The sequence below is a fragment of the Mirounga angustirostris genome, unplaced genomic scaffold, assembly GCF_029215605.1.
Source record: "Mirounga angustirostris isolate CCGP_5_RB_7025 unplaced genomic scaffold, mMirAng1.0.hap1 SCAF_3, whole genome shotgun sequence".
Taxonomy (NCBI): Eukaryota; Metazoa; Chordata; class Mammalia; order Carnivora; family Phocidae; genus Mirounga; species Mirounga angustirostris.
The window spans coordinates 96,049,547-96,073,598 of record NW_026991711.1 but is presented as its reverse complement, the minus strand read 5'-3'; the positions used below and the strand labels follow the sequence as shown (position 1 = coordinate 96,073,598).

Here is a 24,052-nt window from a genome sequence, read left to right as displayed (position 1 = left end):
GAGAGCTGAACTTGAAGATAATACAAGAAACTCACCATTTCTGTGTAGTTTTTTAATGATCCTCCTCTCCCCCATGGGTTGATTAGTGTGTCTTTCCATGGGCTGTACTCAGTTCTTGTCCTAGGAAAGTGCCTGTTTCCAAGCCTCACACCCACAACCTATAAATGAAGAAGGAAGGTCATGTGCACGGGAGTTGCAGAGTGCAAGGGCTATCTATCAAAAACACAAGTCCTCTCACCTAGAGCCTTTATCCCTTGTAGAACCTTAGTTTTTTGTTATTTTATATATCCTAATCATATTAAAAGTGAATTTATTTTACACTGAATTATTTCTTCAGAAATCAAAAGTATACATCATTCAGGTAGCATTCTATTGAAAACCTCTTTCTTTGCATCTGCTGTGGTCTTAGCTCTGCAGTGCTATGATGTGAGGCAGGCACAAGTTGCTGTCAAAGGATTAGTCCATATCATCCAGCAAATTACACCCTCTTTCTAGGACAAAATACTGCTTCTGTGCACATGAGGGTTAGTGCTGTATGGTGGGAAGGTTCTGGATCAAGGTCCAAACCTCACGGATCTAGCTTTAGCTCTGCTAGTAGTTTGTCGGCTGACACAACAACTTTGAGTCTGTTTCCTCACCGATAGAATGAAGCCACTGGATGGGCTGGTCTCTGAAAGAGGCAACAGAGCAGAGTGACTAACGTTGGGGTCCTGGCTCTGCCCTCACTCATGGATTCAACTTGAGGAAGTTATTTTACCTCCATCTGCCTTGCTGTTGTTGTTGAATCTGTAAAATGGGGATGCCATGAGATGATGCGAGGATTAAACAGCCTCAGACATACAGAGTGCCTAGAAGAGAGCTTGGCTCAGAGTCAGTGCTCAAATGGTATTATCAGGAACATCACCAACTAAAATCCCTCCAAGCCATCAATAGGACCTTGTCCTACCCACCATAGAAATGTAAAAGAAGACTCGATTTTTTTAACTTGATGTGGGGAGAAAAAAAATCCGTTCATGAAAAAATTAGGAGGGGTGCCTGGGTGGCTTAGTCGGTTAAGTGTCCAAGTCTTTTTATAAAATATTTTATTTTTTTACTTATTTAGAGAGAGAACATGAACAGAGGGAGGGGGAGAGAATCCACTGAGCATGGGGCTGGTGGTGGGGCCCGATCTCATGACCCTGAGATCATGACCTGAGCTGAAATCAAGAGTTGGACGCTTAACTCCAGGTGCCCCATGTGTCTGACTCTTGATCTTGGGTCAGGTCTTGATCCCATGGTCGTGAGTTTGAGCCCTGCGTGGGGCTCCATGCTGGGCAGGGAGCCTACTTAAAAAAAAAATAGGAAACAGTACAAAAGTATCTGATTAAATGAAAGATAGATTCTCCTGTCAAGTAGTATCAATAAAAGTTAGAAAATAGAGACCTTGGTCAATCTTGGGGGGCCCTTTTCTTTATGGCAAGAGTGATTTTATCTTCTCCCCTCTGGCAACCATCAGCTTCTCTGTATTTATGGATCTGTTGCTGTTTTTGTTTGTTTGTTCATTTGTTTCGTTTTTAAGATTCCACATATAAGTGAAACCATATGGTATTTACCTCTCTCTGTCTGATTTATTTTACTTGGTATCATAACCTCTAGCTCCATCCATGTTATTGCAAATGGCAAGATCTCATTCTTTTTTATGGCTAATATTCTATTATATATGTGTGTGTATATGTTAGATTTATATATTATACACACACACACACTACATACATATATCACATCTTTATTCATTCATCTGTCAGTGGACACTTGGGCTGCTTCCATATCTTGGCTTCTGTAAATAACACTGCAGTAAACGTGGGGGTGCATATATCTTTTCAAATTAGTGTTTGGCAAGAATGATTTTTGGGTGGAGATGATCTAACAGACATCTCCAACAGACCTTATGATTTTTTCATACCCACTCTTCCCCTGGAACTGGCTCCTCCCCAGGCTTTCCACATCTCAGGAAGAGCAACATTCTCTCGGATCAGTTGGACCAAAAGTGAATAAGGGTACAAAAGACTTAAGTAACAGAATCATAAAGGTAGATGTGATCAATATATATCAAACTATGTGCCCCGAAGGTAGAGAACATATTTTTGCTTTGTGTGTCTGTGGAATGGTTATACTAATTGGCCATACTACCGATCACCACAAATGAAATCACAGGAAGTTTCAAAAAGCAGAGGTAACGTGGACGTTTTCTATTCACAATGCAGTAAAATTTAAAATTGATAAAAAATCAGAATTTTAGGGCGCCTGGGTGGCTCAGTCGTTAAGTGTCTGCCTTCGGCTCAGGTCATGATCCCAGGGTCTTGGGATTGAGCCCCACATCGGGCTCCCTGCTCAGCAAGGAGTCTGCTTCTCTCTCCCTCTGCTGTTCCCCCTACTTGCATGCTTTCTCTCTGTCAAATAAATAAATAAAATTTTTTTAAAAAGACTGAAATAGGGCACCTGGGTGGCTCAGTCGTTAAGCATCTGCCTTTGGCTCAGGTCATGATCCCAGGGTCCTGGAATCCAGCCCTGCATCGGGCTCCCTGCTCCGCGGGAAGCCTGCTTCTCCCTCTCCCACTCCCCCTGCTTGTGTTCCTGCTCTCGCTATCTCTCTCTCTGTCAAAAAATAAATAAAATCTTAAAAAAAAAAAAATCAGAATTTTAAGAAAGTTGTCATTTAAACAACTTTTGAGTTAAAGGAAAAGTACAGATTCAAGCTGCAGAATTTCTAAAAGCCAGTGATAATGAAAATACTACTACTTATTAGATTTTGAATCTAAATGATTGAACTAAAGCAGCACACATGGGAGATGTCATAGCCTATAAAAGGAATATTTATTTAAATAGAAAAGGGATGAAATAGAAGGAATCAAGAATCAACTCAAAAAAGTTAGGAAAAAAAGGACAACAAAATAAACCAGAGGAAAGCAGAAGAATTAAAATAAGAAGAATTCATGAGGTAGATAATGGGGGAAAACAAAGTCAGTAAGTGAATACCTGGATCATTGGGGCAAAATCAATAAAACAGATAAGCCTTCTCAGACATCAAGGAAGAAAGAACAAAGGCAAAACAAACAAACAAAAACGACAAGAAGAAAAAATGCAGAAAGCAAGGAAATTTTAAAAAGAATTTTATGCAAATTTATCTAAATTTGCAAATTTGAAAGAAGTGGATACTTTTCCAGGAGAATATAATTTACTGAAACCAACTCCAGAACGTCTAAATAAGCCAATTTTCATAGAAAATGCTAGGTAGTATTATAAAGGAGTTAATATTTAAAAAGCACCAGAGCTAGAAGTTTCCTGGGCAAATTTAGCCAAACATTTAAAGGATGGATGGTTCCAACACCATTTAAATTGTTCCAGACCAGAGATAAAGAAGGGCAACTTTTTGTTAACCCTGCTAGGATAACATCAGTAACAAAGGCTGTAGAAGAAAAAAAAAAGAAACAATAAATGAATCTCATACATGAATATTTATGCATAAATCCTAAATAAAATATTAGCAATCAGAATGCAGCTGCATACAAAAAGAATAATTCTTCACGACCAAGTGCCGCTTATTCTAAAAATGCAAGGACAGTTCATCAAAATAAATCTAAGGAGAAAAATCATATCATCATTTCTATAGATGCTGAAGATGCATTTTTGAGAATCCAAACTCACATAAAAAACCCTGGGAGGACAGATCAGAAATTGTTGAAACTGGTGACTCATGGGGCAGAGAACAGGGATACAGAATGGGGCAGATATAGGCATGAGTCGGGGACCAGGTTCTCAATGTATATCTTTTTATATCATTTTCATTTTTGGACTATGGGATCCTTTTACCTGTTCAAAAAGTAAAATTCTCGATGGATGTTAGATATTATTATCTAGCTACCATTGTATTCCGTGCCAGGAACTTTGAACTGTGTTCTTGTTGAGAAATTAAGCTTCAAGTGAATTACAGACAAGAGCAACACTATGTGTTGGGTCGGAGTTAACTAAATAAAAACCAAATGTGCTGGTTACCTCCCTTCTAGAAAGAAGAGCTCTCTTTGCTCCATCTTGACCACAGGGTGGAGGCTAGCCCTGGACTAACCTGAACCAGAGACTGATACACGAGAGCTGCTGACCTGCATCTGCAGCAACTCGGCCATCCACATCCGGGTCTTCAGGGTTACACCCAAGTAATGGAAATGAGGATGGCCACCTTATCCACCCACCCCCACATAAGTAGGCTCAGATGTGGCCCTTCTTGTACTGCGTACAGTCATGGACCTCCTACCAGAGCCGCGTAAGGAAAAGCCTGTCCCCTCATAGCCCAGGGGACTCTGAATTGAGAGGGAGAGTATTGTCTCTTGTTGGGCCCAAGCAGTGGGTCTTCCTGAGTCTTTGTGGTCTGTAACCATTGTCCTAGACAATAAAAACTACCCAGTAGTGTTATAAACAACAACAACAACAACAAAACACACACAAACAACACAGCACAAACAACCCACTTACGGACTTTGATAAGTCATGTATTATGTCCCAAGCCCACAATGCTGATGTGACTTTGTCATTTGATAGGGGAGGAAAACAAAACTGGAAGTGACACCCTCCAGTCATGGCAGCAGAGCTCTGGCCTCCAATACGTCTTCCTCAAAAACAAACTGTGAAGTGGTTAAACGGGCAGTGTCGGCCAGGACTACTTGAAGGGTGCTGACATTGTCCTTAGACACTGACTCCACTGCATTTATTGGGGACCTGCCCTGGGCCAGCTTCAGGGACACAGAACTCAACGTTTCCCCACTCGCCTCCAGAGGGCTCAGACTGGAGAGGCACACGTGAGCTGGGGCCACCTGTTAGTGCCCGCTTCTCCAGACGTGAGCAACAGGTACAGAGGAAGCTCTCCGGAAAGCTCCGCCACCCAGCCAGGGCCTCCGGGCCAGGCAAGGCTGCCCAAGTTTTCAGGGGTGAGTTGGAGTTTGCAAGACACAGAGGTGCCAAGAAGTGGTGAAAGCCACACCTCTGCCCAAAAGGCCCTCCGTCTGCTCTGCGGACCACTCTCATCACTCAAGTCGCCCCCACAGAGGCAGTTCGGGCAAGGGCACCCTCTGAAGGCACAGCACCTCCCTCCAGCTTCCAGCACCCATCCCGACCTCCATCTCCAAACCAAGATCCTCAGAGTCGGAGGTGGTTTCACTGCAGGGAACCAGGAGAGGCTGCAAGTGTAATGACTCCACCCCCAGCTTGACAAAAGGGGGAAAAAAAAGAGAGAAAGGCTAAAGGCTGCCAACCACTTTTTGAGCCTTCATGATAAGTGTATACCCCGAAACTCTATGGTATGGATTGATATAAGGCAAGAACAGTGCCTTGTATTCAAAATACCCATATCTTCTCCTCAAAGTCTGGCCCTCCACAGAATACCAGTCTCATTGACCTCAGCCAGGAGCTGCTCACCCCGTCCAATCGTGAGGAAAATGTGTGGCAAGGCTCTGGACCATGAACAAGACACCGGCTCTTTCTGAAATGGTCAGAGCCCGTTAGCAATGGATACTGCGGTGAAGAGTTCAGTTTTCAGGGCTAACCACTGTGGAAGGACAGATGATTTTAAGCAGGTTGGGAAGTTTATTCACTAACCTTTCGAGCCTTGACTGGCCCGCCAAAGTTGTCCACGTCGCTGAGCTCTGCCTTGAATTATTTCTATGTGTTCCCACATCTTTGAGAAACTCCTCGAGATTCAGATCTTGAGTTGTGTTGGTTCAGGTCCTCTAAGAAGCAGACACCAACACAGTGTTACACAGGCATGAAAGAGATTTATTGGTGGGGTTGGGGGAGCGGAGAACGCCTGTGGAGGAAGAAAAGGTAGGAAGGTAGAGTCTTCAGACAGAGATACAGGTCTGACAGCTCTGAAACGAGGTAGGAGGAAGGGAGAGTGGGCAGGAAGAGTGTTGGGCCTCAGGGCCGTCCTCCGAAAGTTTCAACCAGACCAATGAGGAATCCTCAAGCCAAAGGTGTTTTGAGACTCCCGTGTCTGTAGGAACGGGCCTGCCTGAACGCCCCAGCTATGTTCAGCCTTTGGCTGGGAGCAGCCCAGGGGAACTGTGGCAGGAACACGAGGGTGAATCAGAAGGGCGGCAGCTGGAGCTATCAGTCAATTACGTTTCCCAGAGCTGGAGATCTGGGCACAGTTTCTTCCCCACCACCCCCCTGGGTGGGGACATCTGATGATCTCTCCCAGATCGTCAAAAGCCTCTTAGCCACTGGTCAGCTTTTTGTGTTGGGCACATGGATCCAACCTTCTTATCCCATCCGGGATCTCCCACTCCAAATAAGGAGGGTTGACAGGATCTTGAAGTCCAAAAATGATAAATATCCAGCATAAAAAGAACTTTGTGAAAGGTGTTGTAATTCTTCCCATAGGAAAAAAAAAAGTTTCTTAGCCAAAAGAGTTCAGAAAACACCTGTTTTTAAACAGTGTTAAACAGATTTCCGGGATTTCTTACAGCTGTTACCAGGCTGATATATATCTTGAGTTTTCAAGGGAACAAAATAGCGTGTAGAGTTTGTCAAATTTATATGACCATCGACTGCCCCTCCACCCCCAAATTTTATGATATTTTTTAGAGTGTCTTATGAGACATGCTCTTGGAAATGCTGAATATACTGTATATCTCCTGTGTATCCCTCCAGAGCCACTCCCCAGCTTTCCCTACCCTGCTCTGTGCCCACGAGGCTGACCTTCCTGGACAGCGGCCCTCCCTTGCCCTTTGTCAAGCTTGTCCAAAGTAGAACTTTGGGATGATGGAAATACTCTGCATCTGTGCTGTCCTGTAGGAGAGCCATTAGCCATAATGGCTATTGAGCACTTGAACTGTGGCTAATAGGACAAAGGACCTGAATTTTAAATTTTAATTAGTTTAAATAGCTACATATGCCTAGTGGCTCCTGTCCTAGACGGCAGGGTTCTAGATTTTGGCTTGGTTTTGAGCAATAAGAAGCACCAGCGGGAGACGCAGGGGTAGAAGGAGAATAAAAAAGTTATTGATTTCCCTGGCCCCCTCCTGATGCGGGTTGGCTGAATCTTCTATCAAAAGCTTCAGCTCTGGTCAGACAGCCCTTTATTCTGACACCAGTTCCAGTGTGTGTGGGTTTTTATCCCCACACAAAGCAATTCTCCAACAATTCAGCTGAATTCTGACTATTTCCTGGAGATAGCGTTGGATCCCCCAGGTTAAGGGCACAGTCCTATGAGACTGTCCCCTCCTCCTACTTCAGATGCTAACTCAAAGTTCAAGCTGTGACCTGCGCTTCTTACCCATCGGCTCTAGACCAGAGGTTCCAACAACCTCCTCTTTGGGTTGATTAATTTGTAGAACTGCTCACTCAGAGAAACTCAGAGAAACATTTTACTGACTAGATTAAAGTTATTATAAGTGATATGATTCAGGAACAGCCAGATGGAAGAGATGCATAGTGAGGTGTGAAGAGAAAGGGGTGTGAAGTTTCCATGCTCTCCTAGCACCTCCCACAAATTCACCTCCCTGAAAGCTCTCCACACCTGTCCGCTTAGGTTTTTGTGGAGGCTTCGTTACATAAGCATGATTGATTAAAAAATTGGCCATTGGCAACCAACCTCCAGGTGCTCTCCCCACCCCCACACAAAGGTCAGTGGGCTGGGACTGAAAGTTCCAACCTTCTAACCACATGGTTGGTTCTCCCGGCAACCAGCCCCTCATCTTCAAGAGCTTTCCAAAAGTCACCTCAATAGCTTAACTCAGATGTGGTTGGAAGGGCTGGAAGGGGTTTGTTGTGACTCTCAGGACATCTTTACTGCTCTTATCACTCGGGAAATTCCAGGGTTTTAGGAGTGTGTGCCAGAAATGGGGACAAAGACTGAATACCTATTTCTTGTTATAAATCGCAATATACATAGGGCTCCTGAGTGGCTCAGTTGCTTAAGCGTCTGACTCTCGGTTTCAGCTCAGATCATGATCTCAGGGTGGTGAGACTGAGCCCCACATCAGGAGTCTGCTTGGGATTCTCTCTCTCCCTCTGCCCCTCCCCCCATGTGCGTGCTCGCGCTTTTTCTCTCTCAAATAAATAAATCGCAATATACACAACCCTCTCCATACAGCCACCATCTACCGGGTTCAGCAGACACTTCCACCACTCTGAGGCTGTGCACGGTTGGCAGGCTACTGCGCCAACCTTGTAGGTTTCTCTGTGTCCCCTGTCCATGCAATTATAAATAGTCCTGGGAAGTTCTGCTCAATTGCTCAGGTTGAGCATGTCACCTCTTTCCTGCCAGGACTGTGCCTGGAGCACTGATGTAAAACTGGTGGGTTTTATTTCTGAAAAATATCCTGTAGTAATAGTGAAAAAGTCAGAAAACATTTATGATGAGGATGAAAAATCCTTGCCCTAAACACTCCTTGCCCTTCCACCTGAGACACAGAGGCAAGAACCTCAAAACCCTTTCTGGTTTTACTTTGAATGATTTCTTCCAATACCTCAAAATAATATGCGAAGGCCACTGTTAGGGCTCAATGGACTGGAGACATCATCGATGCCTCTTGCTGGGCTGAATGAGAATTTCTGTCACTTACATCACCCCTTCATATCTCCTTCCAAATTTTGATCGTTATAGTAGTATTTTTAGCTTCCTCTACTGGTTGCCATAAAGCTTTAAATAATATATATTTAAATTTCTAATTCTTGTTCCATTGCTTTCAACTGTGTCTCTTAACCTTTCATTTTGCAAAATGAAGGCAATGACTTTTCAATTCTTCTCTCTTCTTCCCTCCTCCCTTTTCCTCTCCCTGTTTCTGTCCAGCTATGTCTTTCTCTTTTACATTATCATTGTGGATAATATTTACCTTCTGCTTTGTAACAACTAAGTTTTCTATGCTTTGTCTATGAATTTTTTTTTAAGATTTTATTTATTTATTTGAGAGAGAGAGCGAGCACGAGTGGGGTGAGGGGTAGAGGGAGAAGCCAACTCCCTGACGCAGGGCTTGATCCCAGAACTCCAGGTTCATGACTTGAGCTGAAGGCAGACGCTTTACTGAGTCACCCAGGTGCCCATGTCTATGAATGTTTCCAAAAACTAAAAGCCAATAATCATCATTTACATTATGTCTATATTGTCTAGTACAGAACTAAGCAGCATGCATTTTCTCTTTTTCTAAGTTTTTTTCTTTTAATTCCAGTATCGTTAACATACAGAGTTATATTAGTTTCAAGTGTATAATATCTGATTCAACACTTCTATACATTACTCAGCACTTATCATGGTAAGTGACTCTTAATCCCCATCCCCTACTTCACCCATCCCCCCCCACCTCCCCTCCGGTAACCAGCAGTTTGTTCTCTATACTTAAGACTCTTTCTTGATCTCCCTCTCTCTCTCTCCTTAGCTTGTTTTGTGTCCTGAATTCCACAAATGAGTGAGAAACCCTACAGTATTTGTCTTTAGCTCTGATTGACTTATTTCACTTAGCATTATACTCTCTAGCTCCATCCATGTTGTTACAAATGGCAAGATTTCATTCTTTTTTATGGCTGAATAATATTCCATTGTGTGTGTGCTATATATATGTGTGTGTGTGTGTGTGTGTATATATATATATATATATATATATATCACATCTTATCCATTTATCTATTGATGGACACACTTAGGCTGCTTCTATAATTTGGCTATTATAAATAATGTTGCAATAGACATAGGGGTGCATGTATCCCTTTGAATTAGAGTTTTTATATTTTGGGGGTAAATATCCAGTAGTGCAGTTACTGGATTGTAGGGTAGTTCTATTTTGAATTTCTGAGGAAACTTCATACTGTTTTCCACAGTGGCTGCACCAGTTTGCATTCCCACCAACAGTGCATGAGGGTTCCTTTTTCTCCACATCCTCGCCAACACCTGTTGTTTCTTGTGCTGTTCATTTTAGCCATTCTGACAGGTGTGAGGTGATATCTCATTGCATTTTGATTTTGATTTGCATTTCCCTGTGATGAGTGATATTGAGCATCTTTTCATGTGTCTGTTGGCCATCTGTATATTTTCTTTGGAGAAATGTCTGTTCACGTCTTCTGCCCATTTTTCACCAGATAATTTGTTTTTTGGGTGTCGAGTCAGATAAGTTCTTATAGATTTTGGGTAATTAACCCTTTATTGGATACGTCATTTGCAAATATCTTCTCCCATTTGGTAGGTTGCCTTCTATTTTTGTTGATTGTTCCCTTTGCTGTGCAGAAGCTTTTCATTTTGATGTAGTCCCAATAGTTTATTTTTGCTTGTATTTCCCTTGCCTCAGGAGACAAATCTAGGAAGATGTTGCTATGGCCGATGTCAGAGAAATTGCTGCCCATGCTGTCTTCTAGGATTTTTATGGTTTCAGGTCTCACAATTAGATCTTTAATCCATTTTAAGTTTATTTTTTGTATGGTATAAGAAAGGGGCTCAGTTTCATTCTTTTGCATGTAGCTGTCCAGTTTTCCCAACACCATTTGTTGAAGACATATTTTCCCATTAGCATGCATTTTCTCTTTTCCAGGTCCAATGTCATGGTGCTTTGCTAGTCAAAAGGGAGCATTCCTGGCATCAGAGTCAAATGTACTTTTCCTCCCTCTCAAACTTGCTTTACTTTGCGTGGTTTTCTACTTAGACCATGACTATTTTGTACAAATTTTATTTCCTCAAGTTTTGATTCTTTTCCTTATAAAGAGGAAAACACATATTCTCACTATGTTCCAAATATCATCCCGCTCCATACTCATTTAATTAATTTCTTAGAATCCTTTTCACTTTTCCTCTTTAAGGCTATATTCTTGAAATTTGGTGATTTTTTCCAGTTGCTTTCAAGACCTGTGGCCCACTTTGTAACCGGGGCTCCTTTTCACTGGAATCCTGGTTGCTCTACAATTTTCTATATTCCACAGTTCCCGCCTTTCTTGGTTTAACCCACTTGCCCCTCCCCACTCTCTTTTTTGGGAGCACATCCTTAGGTAAATTCTTTCGAAGAAAATGGATGCGTGAGGCAAAATATTCTGAACATGTGAGGGTCTGAAAGCGATGTTCTTTTTCTCGTTTTTAAGCTGGACATAGAAGTCTAGGTCCAAAATAATTTTACCTTCATATTCTGAAGCCAGTGTCTTCCAGGATTCTTTACTGCTGATGAGAAGTCTGATCCATTTTGATTCAAATTTCCTTACAATTCCTGGTTTATAGTCCTCCCCATCCCCACTGAGATCTCAGAAACACTTTCCTGGGTTGATTTGATATTTCATCATGGTGTGTCAAGAATTTAGTCTTCTTTTAATTAATTCTGACCAATATTTGTGTTTCCCTTCAGCTCTTGGAATTATTTTATTGTCTCTTTGATAACTGTCTGCCCTACTTTCTTATTGCTTTCTGAACGTCTCTTAATTGGCTATTAAACCTCCCACATTTATCCTTCGTGCCTCCTTCTTCTTCTCTTATCATCCTTCCTCTGTCATTTTGCTCAATGTTATAGGAAATTTCCACAATTACATCTTCTAATCTTTCTATTAAAATTTTTTAGTTTTGGGGGCACCTGGTTGGCTCCATTGGCAAGGCATGCAACTTTTGATCTCAGGGTTGTGAGTTGGAGCCCCATGTGGGGTGTAGAGATGACTTAAAAATAACATCCTTAAAGAAAAATTATTTTTTAGTTATTATTTTTTAAAATTTGGGCAATTTAATTTCCCAGAAATATTCACTGTTTTTTCATTTGCGTTTAAAGAAAACAAAATCCTGGCTTCCTGGTTTTCCTTCTGGATATAAAGTCTTTTCAAGTCTCTGTTTTCTTGAATTCTGTATAGGGTGCTTTTCTATTTTTTCCCCTCAAGTCTCTTAGTTGTCCATTAATTTTTAAGAATGAATAAATAGAAATGCTGTTTTATGATGTGTTTGTTTATCTTTTCCTTTTAAATGTTTGTTCATATTTAAGTGTCAACTCATTTTTAGGAATGAAGAATAGCAATGCTGTCAGTTTCTGTGTCTGGGGGCTTGTCATATCAACTGGCAAGCTTCTCTCTAGGGTATTCCTGAACAAGAAAACCTTACTTTCGGATGTCAATACTCACACCAAACAAAATAATTAATATCTTCAGAGGGAAAAACTTGATTTTTTTTTTTGGCTGGGGTTCAGCCTGAAGTCCTGCCTCTAAGACGCACTCCTTTATCCACGGTCCTCCATTGTCACTCACCTCATGCACTCAGGGCCGCAGATACCTCTGCTCTGCTTTATCTGTCGACATACTGACATTTTGCCAAATGTGTTTTGTCTTCCTGAAATCTGTCAATAATTTCTTCTTCAGAGATGGCGCTCCTCCTATTCTCTTCACTATTATTGATTTAATCATTAGAAAATTCCATTCTATCATTTTGAAAGGATCTCGGAAGGGGGGAGGCAAATTCTTGGCCTCAGTTCACCATCTTGAAATAGAAGCCCCTGAAATATCACTTAGGCAGTCCACAACGTGCAGTCAGAGAGTGTCACCTCAAGGCTTTGACTGTGATGCCTTTATGAAAAAAGAAAACAAAAACAAAAACAACCCCAAACAGCTATTTTTGATGAAGAACTCTTCCCAGATGGAAGTTATTTATTCTGAGCTTTTACTTGGCAGTGTTGTGTTGCAGGTGACATAGTAGGTCTTCAGTAAATATCTGTTGAACAAATAAGTGAATGAATGAACAAATGAATGATTAAACCACTGGCTCAGTTGGTAGAGCATGCGACTCTTGATCTCAGGGCCCTGAGTTTAAGCCCCATAGTGGGCATGGAGCCTACTTTAAGAATAAATAAATAGATAAAATGAACCACCAATTAAACAGTATAAGGAAGTGGATAATATGTATGTTCAGTCAAAAAAATAAATGGAATGATTTATACATTTGTGCATTCTATTTTTCGATACATTATCTTAGAGATATAGATAGCAATGCAAACAGACTGACTTTTTAAATGAATGTCAATAAATGTGTACAATTAAATAATGCTGACCTTTAAGACAAGTGTCCTGAAAGTTACACCTTTATTCTGAGGATACTACTGATGTACATTTTTGGGAGGTTCTGGTTTGACCTTCCCTTTGGATTCTATGCTCCTTCCATCCATCCTTCCTTCCCTCTTTCCTTCCTTCCTTCCTTCCTTTGTTGCCTCAGTGAGGGATATCTTTAGTCTTTGAAGACATATTTTATTTTTAAAAATACAGCTAAATGCTACTTTGAATATATTTTTTAGATCAGAATGAATGATGCATTATTTTTGTGGCCAAAAGCATGTGATAAGGCAGATCTCAAATGGGGTTATAAATAGATTATGAATAGAAAACCCCCAAGAGGAGGTCCTTTTGTTCTTTGGGGTTTTTTTTTTGTAAGCAATAGCAGAAGCTTTTGAAGAAGTATATACTTTTCCAAGGAGCCCAATATAAAGAGGGTAACATTCACACCGACATACAAAATGAAACTCACTGCTTTATAACCACCCACCATGCATTGTCTTCATTGCTATTTATGATAATGATTACTGTGAAGTTGGTAATAATGGTAGCTGTCTTAATAAGTGCCTGCTGTGCAAAGCCAGAAACTTCATATGCATGATTCATTCAGTTGGGTTATGACCCCCATTTTTACAGATGAGGAAACTATAATTCAGAAATTTTGTTTAATTCCAAGATACTCAGCTAGGAAATGACAGAGCTTAAGTGCATAATTGGGTCTGTCAAACCCCAGTGCTGAGTTCGTCCACCTCCCAGTTTTACTTGGACAAGTATTCTGTTTCCTATATGAGGAATCTAAGCCAGTTGACCAAGGTGACAGACTACGTGGTTCGGTTCCAGGGTCCCAGCCTAGCAGTCTGTCCACAGCTCTCTCCTCTTTACCCTTACTTGACAAAATCCCACTAAGCCAATGGTGAGCTCCCCAGCCAATGTCTGTGTGGCAAGGCATGGCTCTCATGCATGCTCTTGAATGGGGATGCAGAGTGAGTCTTCTGTGTACCTGTGCCCAGCCTCTTGCAGGGAGGTGAGAGGTAAGAAGCACCCTGGTCGTGTTTGTTCAAGAGGTTTGCCTAGTGTTCTGGCCTTTTCTGTGTGGTTATGAACCTTGATCCTATTCAAACCTGAGCTATTGGTTAAGCCTCTGGCTCTAGCTTTTATCTCTTTGGCTGCTGAATTAGACCTTTTCCCTTCTTATCAAAGCTCAGCTAGGACAAAGTTTCTTGGGCTGTTCCTCTGGAGGTTTGGGCATCCCTTTGGAGTTGCCAGAAGTTGAGGCAAATGGGATGTGGAGGCAGTCTTCTCCCTCCAGAGATGCCTAGGTGATCAAAAGTTATGGTTAGACTAGTCTAGTTCCTGAAATGTGGGGCACAGGATGATACCCAAGGGCAAATCTGATCATGAAGGGTGACAAGAAGCCAGCCAAATGATTCCAGGAACTTCTGAACAGTGTGTGTGGCGGGGAGGGGGTGGGGAGGTGTGCTGATGGTTGCCGTAATTCAAGAATCTGAGGGCTGAGCCTGGCAAGTGAATGCTAACCAAAGGTCCCAGTTGTGTTAAAATTTGTCCTATATCCAGGGGTAACCAGTGCCCTGAATAACAGGGCTATGGGACCCAAGAAATTGGAAGCTGGCAGCCCTTGATACTACCTGACATTACTGCAGGGGGTCTGGAGTATCAGCCCTTGAGCATTGGACAACCAAACAGTATTTGGAAATTCTGCTGGTTAGTGAACTGAAGGCTCTTCATACACTGACCCATTTGTTCCCCATTGGTTGAGGGTTAAGGCAATCTTCAGATGGCTGGATGCTTATTCTGAACACCAGGTGTAGTGCTAGCTTAGAAAGGGGTTGAAAACAATTAGCACCGTGAAATTTCTGAGGAAGTCCAAAGTACCCTATTCAGTGCCCAGCTGAGTAAAAGTGTGTTGTGCATAAGTCTTTTTGAGGTGGGAGAATATAAATCTATATAAATATTAAAATATAACTATGATTTTCTGGGTGATCAAACAGTGTATAAAGGACTGTGAATTGGTTGCAGATTTGTAGATTTTCCTAATGAACTATGGATCCATTCTCTTTTCCAGGGGATCATATTCCTACTCCATAACTCAGCAAAAGGTCTCATTTAGGCGGAATTCTTCCATAAAAGGTCTCCTTACTTGAGCTGTGGCTATCTCGACTATGGTTATCATTACCCATTAGGACTGTGGGCCAGATGTTTTTCTTTCACAACATCCAAAAGGCTTCTTTTCTGAGGACTTAGTAAAGTCAAGGGGAAATATTGAGTCAAGAGGAATCAAACCCATACTGTGGAGGAACCCTGGATGGTTTACTAACAATGACCCTGAGACAAGCACTCGCATGCAGTAACAAGATGCATATGTAACAGCGGGGTCCGGGGCTGAACTGCCCACTGTGTTTCCCGGGATCCTGTGTAATTCTTGGTTGCCTCTCTTGAATTTTCTTCCTTATTCAGCATGGATCTGGGGCAGTCCACAGGGCTGGTCACCTCCTTCTGTAAAGGTTGATACACTTTCTGCACAGGCTTCTCATCTGGCTGTAATTGCTTGAGATCTGTATTGGGAGTGCATTAGTCTGCCATGATCCAGAACTCTCGCAGTGATTGCTCCCATCAGTCACGCACAGTGCTGAGTGAATTCTGTAACTGCCACTGCCTGCTGCAACTGTGCAGAGTAGCCTTCTGGTGCATGGGCCTGCTGCCGCAAGATTTTGTAGAACTCCCTAACTTTGGGCAGGAACAAGTCCTGTGTTGGGCGCCATCTTGAAAATCTCCCATTAGTCAAAAAAAGAAAAAAGAAAAAAAAAAGTTTTACTCTTTTTTCTGGTGACTTCCTGCATTTGTTTCTTTTTTTTTTTTTTTAAGATTTTATTTATTTATTTGAGAGAGAGAGACAGAAATAGCGACAGAGAGCATGAGTGGGGAGGAGAGGGAGAAGCAGGCTCCCCACTGAGCAGGGAGCCCGACGTGGGGCTTGATTCCAGGACCCTGACATCATGACTAAGCTGAAGGCAGAGGCTAACTGACTTAGCCACCCAGGCGCCCCCACTTCCTGCATTTCATTGCTAAATATTACCTGTGACTCTAACCATTCTGTGATGCCAAATCATGTTACGACATGGACTATTTGGTCATATTGTGCCCAATTATAAGTGAACTCCTTGGAGGAATTTACTCCCACATTATCATTCAAATGATGGCATTATTGTTTTGTGTAATGCATTCTTTGCGTCTTCCTAGCTTCTAGTGGTTGCTGGAAATCCTTGGAAATTCTTGGCTTATACCTGAGTCACTGTAATTGCTGCCTCGGTCTTCACATGTCTGTTTTTCCTTTGGGTGTCTGTATCTGTGTCTTCACCTGGCTTTCTTCAAGGGCACCAGCCATTGGATGTAAAGCCCACCCTAATCCAGTCTGACCTCATCTTAACTAATCACATCTGCAAAGACCCTATTTCCAAATAAGGTCACATGTTGAAGTTCTGGGTAGACATGAATTGGCGGCTGGGGGCACTAGGCACCCAGTGTACTGATGGGTCGCTGGATGATGGACCCATTCGCCTTTCAGGCACTCCATGTCTGCTCCCTAACTGGGACTTTTGTAAGAATAGAGTCCTGCAGAAGTACCTGCAATCCTCTCAATCTGAAATTTGGAGGCGTTCAGAATTTGAGTACAGTAACTGGGTTCTGTCCCTGGTACTGCTATAATTAGGTTACCTTTATTCTTCTCTGAATCATTAACTTTGAAAACTGCTGGTTCAGTCTGTGACAACCAGTGATACATCATCTTTAACCAGTCTGCACCACCATAAAAAAAAAAAAAAAAAAAGGCTGCTCCAGGACTAATTTATTGCTCCACGACACAAATGGTGCATCTCAAACAAACTCAGCCAATTTTAAGGATGATTTCTGGGCTGTTTAAAAAGGATTCTTCTGCCAGCTTTTTGAAAAGGTTGCTTTACAGATTATTATTTTCTGTTTCAGGACAAGTCTATGAATTTGGCCCATTCATGTTAGCTATAGTGAGACGATGCATCTCTTGTCCATAAAACTTGAATACGCAGGTGTCAAAAGCGATTTTTCTGAAGTTAACTTTTCCCATACTTTGAGTTATCAGTTTCTGTCGTGTGGTGTGCATTTCAGCTGAGGTTTTATTACATTGTGTTGGCAGCACATTATGTTTTTTACACATGGATTTGATTGAGAAATGAAACTGGAATAAGAATGAGGGAGCAGCAGCATCTGCTGCAAGACTCAACTATTGCCATTGTCAATCAGCCTGATTGATTAAATATGGTGGTACACATTTTTATTAAAATGAAATACTTCTCTTGAAAAAGGCCCATTATGCTCATAGATGATATGACTGTCCTGAAGAGTGTGCCCGACGAAAAGGCCTCTTGGCGGAGTTCAATGACTGTAGATGGCTGAAACAAATAGGAGAGTTCAGATTCGCTCTGGGTAATTTTGTGAATTTAAGTTATTTTTTGGTGTAGGGAAGAGGTGAACCAACATTTTGGGGAACTAAGCCCTATGGAAGGGTTTGGGTTTGACTGGGTCCCCAGACACTGTCCCTTCATATGTTGATGTCCTATGGCCCACCTGGTTGTAAGGCATCCCGTATGACCCAGAATTTCTTTGAAGTAAGGGCAAACATACTGGTCCACTGAAGTGCCACTTCCCTCATTTTCCATTCAAACCCATTTTAGCTTGTTGCCATTTTATAAATCTGAAAAACTGATGTACAGAGATGAGATGAGATGAGATGAGAACGGAGACTCTTGAGAATGAGAATGGGTGGATTATTCCATTGGCTTGGATGAGGACCCAGCAGACATCATCACTGTCCACAAAAGCCTGAAATTTGGAGTAACTTCAAAGAGGAAGTGGTGAGGGATTGGGTATTAGACCATTAAAACCCCAAAGAGGTGAAACAGGAACTGAGGACTGCTCCCTGGAGGGCAAAGCACTGATTTGATTGGGCCCGTTCAGTTTTGATGTGGGTGTTTGTGTGTGCATATGTGTTGCTGTGGTCACCTGGAAGTCCTTGACTGGGGCTGGGTATTCCTGGAGTATTGATACTTTCCCTGGCTCAGGCCAGCCTAAATTCCAGGGAGCCTGTTTAATCGTGGTCCCCAGCAAAACGTCTCCTGTTGGAATCCATTTAAGACAATAATCCAAAAGGCTTTACATTAGTGTAAAACACAGGGCTTCAGAAGAGAGCTTTTCAGAAAAATAAGTGGGCAATAAGAAAGGAAAAACCTTTGGAATAATTCCTTTAACACAGAGAATGCTTCTGTTGCGGGGCTGGTGTCAAGACTAATCTTACAGGATTGAGATATTTTCAGCTGTATCCAATTTAGGTTTCGGCTTCTCCTCACAGAGGGATTGCTTCTGAAACAATCTTTCTCACTACTCTCCCTACCCTCGTCTTCTAAAGCCTGTTTGTAGATTTGGGGATTGCTAACAGATTTTTAGAAAAACAAGAAATCTCTGAAATACCACTCAGCTAAAAGCCAAAAACAGGAACACTTGGGAACTTGACTTTTCTTTTCTTTTCTCTTCTTTTCTATTCTCGTCTTTTCTTTTCCTTTCTTTTCTTTCTCTTCCTTCCTTTCTTCCTTTCTCTTTCTTTCTTTTTTTCTTTCTTTCTTTCTTTCTTTTTCTTTCTTTCTTTCTTTCTTTCTTTCTTTCTCTCTCTCTTTCTTCTTTCTTTCTTCTTTCTTTCTTTCTCTCTCTCTTTCTCTCTCTCTCTCTTTCTTTCTCCTTCCTTCCTTCCTTCCTTCCTTCCTTCCTTCCTTCCTTCCTTCCTTTCTCTCTCTCTCTTTCTTTCTTCTTTCTTTCTTTCTTTCTTTCTTTCTTTCTTTCTTTCTTTCTTTCTTTCTTTCTTCTTTCTCTCTTTCTTTCCATATTTTGTCAAGAGGTGGCCTCCAACTCTCAGTCAACTTTCTCTCTGGACTCAGCCATGAAGGATGAAAACCCCACAGAGATTTGTAGTTTTAAACTTGGAGCTTCCTGTAGGATCTCTAGACCTCCTTTTAGAGTATGACCTCTGTTTATCTGGTTCTTTCTTGGCATCTTGGGTCTTATCAATGCCAAATCCACAAACAGAGGCCACCAGATAAATGCTGGGATAAGAATATCCAGTAAATTGTCTGGAAGCGCACAGGTATCCTAGTTGTTTGGCCAGGAGTCTGAAGTTTTGCCATTATTACTGGCAGTCAGGAACGTGTAGGATATCAGTACCAGATAGGCAGCACACACAGTAAGGGTCAGGCAGATCTGTGGGCAAAAGCCAACCAAAGTTCAGAAGTCCAGGAAGCCACATCAGTGAGATCCACATGACATCAATCCAAACACCGTATTGTAACCTGATTTAGAGACAAAACGCCTGCTGATGAAGAGAATGGGTGTCAGTCTTACTGTACCTTAATCTTTCTATATATCACTTTCCTCATCTGTAAAGCAGACTTCTTATGGAGGGATTGGAGAGATACAATGAAATAATGTTAAATCTGTTGTCTGGCACACAGAAAATGCTTAACATGTAGGATTTCCGCTTTCCCATTTCTGATGTGCAGCCCTCAAAGGCAGAGCAGACATGAGTTTGAGAGGTGGTGAGCCCCCAGAGCAGGTGCAAAAGTGACCAGGTTGGCAGTGGAACATGGGAAGAAAGAAATGGTCCATTTGGGCCCAGCCCTGAGTGGGTCAATGTTCTTATGGTGAAAAATTGGGTGCACTTGTACTAGCTGATTTTTTCCCCTCCTCAGCTGCTGACAGTTTTGAAGAAGTTTTAGCTGCCCTAGTTTTGTTGCTATTGCTGTTATCATGGTGTATTTCATTTAATTTTTTGTTAAAGTATAACATACTTATAGAAAAGTGCATAATCATAAGCAGACAACTCAATAAATTTTAACACCTTGAGCACACTCATGGAACCGTAGCCAAATCAAGATCAGAACAATGTTAGTACCCTGAAAGCCCCCTTCCTGCACCCTTCTAGCCACTATTCCTACTCTACTATACCTTTTGGCAGATGAAACACAGAAAATGCTTAAGCCATTATTTTGACTTCTAATACCAGTGATCAGTTTTATCTGTTTTCGACTGTATATATATAAATAAAATCACACATACTACATGCTCTTTTGTGTCTCACTTCTTTTGCTTAGCATTTGTTTGTGAGATCCATTCATACCCTGGCTTGCAAGGTTCACTCATTCCAAATACATGTCTATAGTGTTCCACATAGTGTGCATATATCACTCGATTCTTCCTATTGTTGGTGGGCATTTAGGGTGTTTCCAATTTAGAGATAATATGAATAGTGCTTCTCTGAATATTCTTGGACATGTCTTTTGGTCGACCTGTGCACCCCTTTCTCTTGGGTATATCCCTAAAAATGGAATTACTGGTTCAACTACAGTAGATGCTATCAGCTTTCCAAAGTGGCTGTACCAGTTTACTCTCCCCGGTATAATATATGCATATTCTGGCTTCTCCACATCTTCCCCATTACTTGGTAGAGTCTCTGTCCTTTTGACCTTTCTGGTGCATCTAGTGTATTGTGCCGTGGGTATAAATTTTCATTTTCCAGTTGACGAATGAAGTTGGGCGCCTTTTCTGATTGGAAATCTGTGGCTCAAAAAGCTAGAAGTTCTCTTCAGAGACCTACAACTAACAGGTGATTATAAACAGCAGGTCTCCTGATACTCTACGTCAACACTCTCTTCAGACTGACGTGTGGACTTAGGCCATCATGATCAGAACGGGGGTGGCCAGTGCCTCCTCACACTCTGCATTGCCTCTCTGCATCTTGAGTAGTACGGAATCATTCTGGGCCCTACACTTTAAGAAGGATGAGGATGAACGAGGGTATGTTTAGAGGGGAGTGACCAGGTCAGCAGTTGAACCAGCAAGGGGAACAGTCAGGTGAATGGGGATTGTTCAGCCTGTAAGGAGAGGACAAAGGGGGAAACAAAAAATTGTCATTTAATTGATGGAGGGCTATCTTCCAGAAGAGGGGGCAGGCTTTTGCTATGGGGCCCATGAGGCAAAGCTAAACACTATAGGAATGAAGATTGAAGATGGCAGGATGGCAAAGTTCAGCCCGTCCTTATCTAGTTCTTTCTTCTGGCTCAGCCTGGTGATGGCCTAAACAGTAAGGCCAGTGCACTCCCTGCACATGTTACAAAATGTTCTCACCTAATTTGCATAAATTAGCTAGAATCTGTAAATAGGGGACACCTAAGAATACAAGCGGCACCTACTTCATAACGTCATTCTTCCTAACAAGTATTTATGGGCCCTTCCAAGCTGCAAGGCCCAGATCTGAGTTCTTCACAAATGCTGAATATGGTTATAACTGGAGGTCTTGCATATTCACTGCTGGATTCTTGAAAAATTGGTATTTGTAAAACAAAGCCAGTTGGGGCCAGAATAGGTAAACAGTCCAACAAAGAAGACAAATTAAGACCATTTGTTATATTTAGTGGGCTCAGGGTGAGTGAGAGATGCTGATGGCCAGGAGTGGGGCCAAGTTTATATGAGGCCAGTGGAGTCTGAGAGGTCTTGAAGGATACAGGAAATAATTTGATGGCTAAACAAGGGCTATTGGAAAGAAACAGGTGAGAAAGCCTGGCAAAGGAGGTAGGAGGAATCAAGTGCAAAAGCAAAGGAGATGAGATCCTTAAGAAAGTGTGAACGGGGGGTTAGAGTGAGAAGGTCAAGGAACAAAGGGTGGGAATTATGTCAAAGGTTCTGCAAATTCATATACATATCAAATATTATCTGTAGTTTATGCATAACATCACACACACAAATGTTTATGCTGAGTTTGAAATATGCACAGATGTTATACTGATTTAAATATCTTTTTAAAAAAGATACTGAATTCATAGTTGGTTTTATGATACATTTTTTTCAATCAGCAGATTCTAAAAGTTAGTTTCTCACATGTTTGAGTAAAGGGGATTTTTTTTTTTTTCATTTAACAGGTGTCTTACACTTGTAGCCATTGATAACTATTAGTCTTGAATATGACTATTGGTGTCAATTTACAAAAAACAGGAAATACAAAGAATTAAGTAGGTGAAAGATAGGTGAATTCTGAAAGGGAATTTGGGTTACACTCTTATCACTCTCAGGCCTGAAAGGAATGCAGGAGCTCATATTATACATTCCCCTATTTCTGGCCAGGCTCAGACCTCCTTCACCTTCAACAGATGACGGTCTATTTTGTTCTTTATCATTATCTGGATTTGTTTCCTCCGGTTTTTGTTTTTGTTTTTTTTTTGAGTGGAAACCACTTCAGTGGGTACCATGGGAAATACAAAGGAAAATAAAATATAATCCTTGCTTTCTGGAAAGAGAAATACAAACTTGCTTGGATCCTTCATTTTGAAATCATGTCGCTCTCTCTTCCAGGATTTCTTTACTGAATCCAAGTTTGATCTTCGAAGGACTGTCATGGAGTGTTCTCAGGATCCACATTTTATTTCCTATGGTATTACAAAAAGATGCTTGATGCATAAAAGACAAAAAGACCAAGAGGCTAAGTGCTCTCGATAAGCCATTTCATTACTGTTGACAGTACTATTCCAACAGCATTGGGGAAAATGTAGTAAGGACACTGATGGATCCTTGCTGGAGTCACAATGATGAGAAAAACATTCTCTCTCTCGGTCCCTCTGCACCTGTAGTGTGCACGTGCACACACACACACACACCTTGCAAACTATGCACTTGTAAAACAAGCTAATCAGTGCTGGAACAGGCAAGCAATCAAATAAATAAACAAAAGACATTTTAAAGAAGACTCCTATTTTCTCACTGACAGGACACACATTAACTTAGCAACAGCTGCTCTGGTGGGAAGACATTTTTCTTTGGGTTGTCAACAAGTTTGATCTCCACCCCACCCCCAACAGCATTATCCTAGCATAGATCTAGAAAAATTCCAATGTGATATCACTATTTTAGCAGTTAGCTAAATAGCTGGTGTAATGCAGGAAGCATTCTCTATCCCTTTCCCAGTGGAAGGATGGGGTTATTTCACTTTTCCAAAAGGCCATGAACTCTGCACAGAGAACACTACCATCCCACAAAATAGCATACCTAGAAAGAAATTTCCCAAAGGTAATAACCTTTGAGCTGAGCTTTAAATAATGAAATCTGCCACACCTTCCACCCTGGCCAGTGCATATATTAGTAGCTCAATACATGGTTATTAACTGATTGAATTAATACACCCCAAAAAAGCATACACATATATATTTAGCATAAAGATAATGCCAGGCATATAATGAAAATGAAAGGGAAAGTATGAAGGTTATTCAAGGTTGGTAACAGGATTAGAAATGCTTCATACTGATTAAGCCAAGGAAGGTGAGGAGTTAAATTAGCCTCAGAGGATCAAAAGGCCAGATGTGTTGGGATGAATCCAAAAGCTGGGATTGAAGAGGGAGAGAGAGGACTGTTGTTTGGGAACAATGAGGACCAAAGAGCTCTATGATATTTAAATACTTACAAGATGCAGCAAAAAACTAAGATGGCTCCAATACACAAGGAATTCACCGTCTGCTGGAAAAGATAAATGCAAAAGCACACAGACTAGAAGATGGTGAGGTAAATGATAAAACAGAGTAGACATAGTGTTTTATACGCTTATGCAGAATGGCCATTAACCCCATCTGTCCTTAGGTAAGAAAGGGCTTCTGCTAGAGGTTAGCCAGGCAGAGGATGTGAAACAATGTTCCTGGCAGAGGAAATTACATGTGCAGGAAAGCATAGTAAGTTAGGGCAGTGGTTCCTAAGTATGACCACATATTAGAACCACCTGGAGGATTTAAACACAACAGTTACCAATCAGCTTCCACTTCTGACTATGACTGAATAGCTTGCATGAGAATATATTTCCCAACAAAGCTTATATAACGCTCTATAAAATAAAAAAGCAGCTAACTCCTTGAAGGCATTGGAGAATAATCAAAGCAGCCAGGCTTTGTGGGGCCAGAATCCC

The 24,052-nt window shown here is 41.6% G+C and overlaps 1 protein-coding gene across 6 annotated transcripts in view; it reads left to right on the top strand.

Annotated features, from left to right (window-relative positions):
* INSIG2 (insulin induced gene 2) overlaps window positions 1-22,847 on the top strand; it is a 55,436-nt gene extending 32,589 nt beyond the window's left edge. For 5 of the 6 annotated variants that reach the window (XM_045868990.3, XM_064586425.1, XM_064586428.1 and 2 more), the window contains one exon: window positions 22,459-22,829. In XM_045868990.3, coding sequence (XP_045724946.1) covers window positions 22,459-22,602 — 144 coding nt within the window. In that variant the 3' untranslated portion in view covers window positions 22,603-22,829. Of the gene's footprint in view, window positions 1-22,458 lie in introns of all 6 variants that reach the window. The other variant, XM_064586429.1, reaches the window with a different exon arrangement.
* The last annotated feature ends 1,205 nt before the right edge of the window (window positions 22,848-24,052 follow it).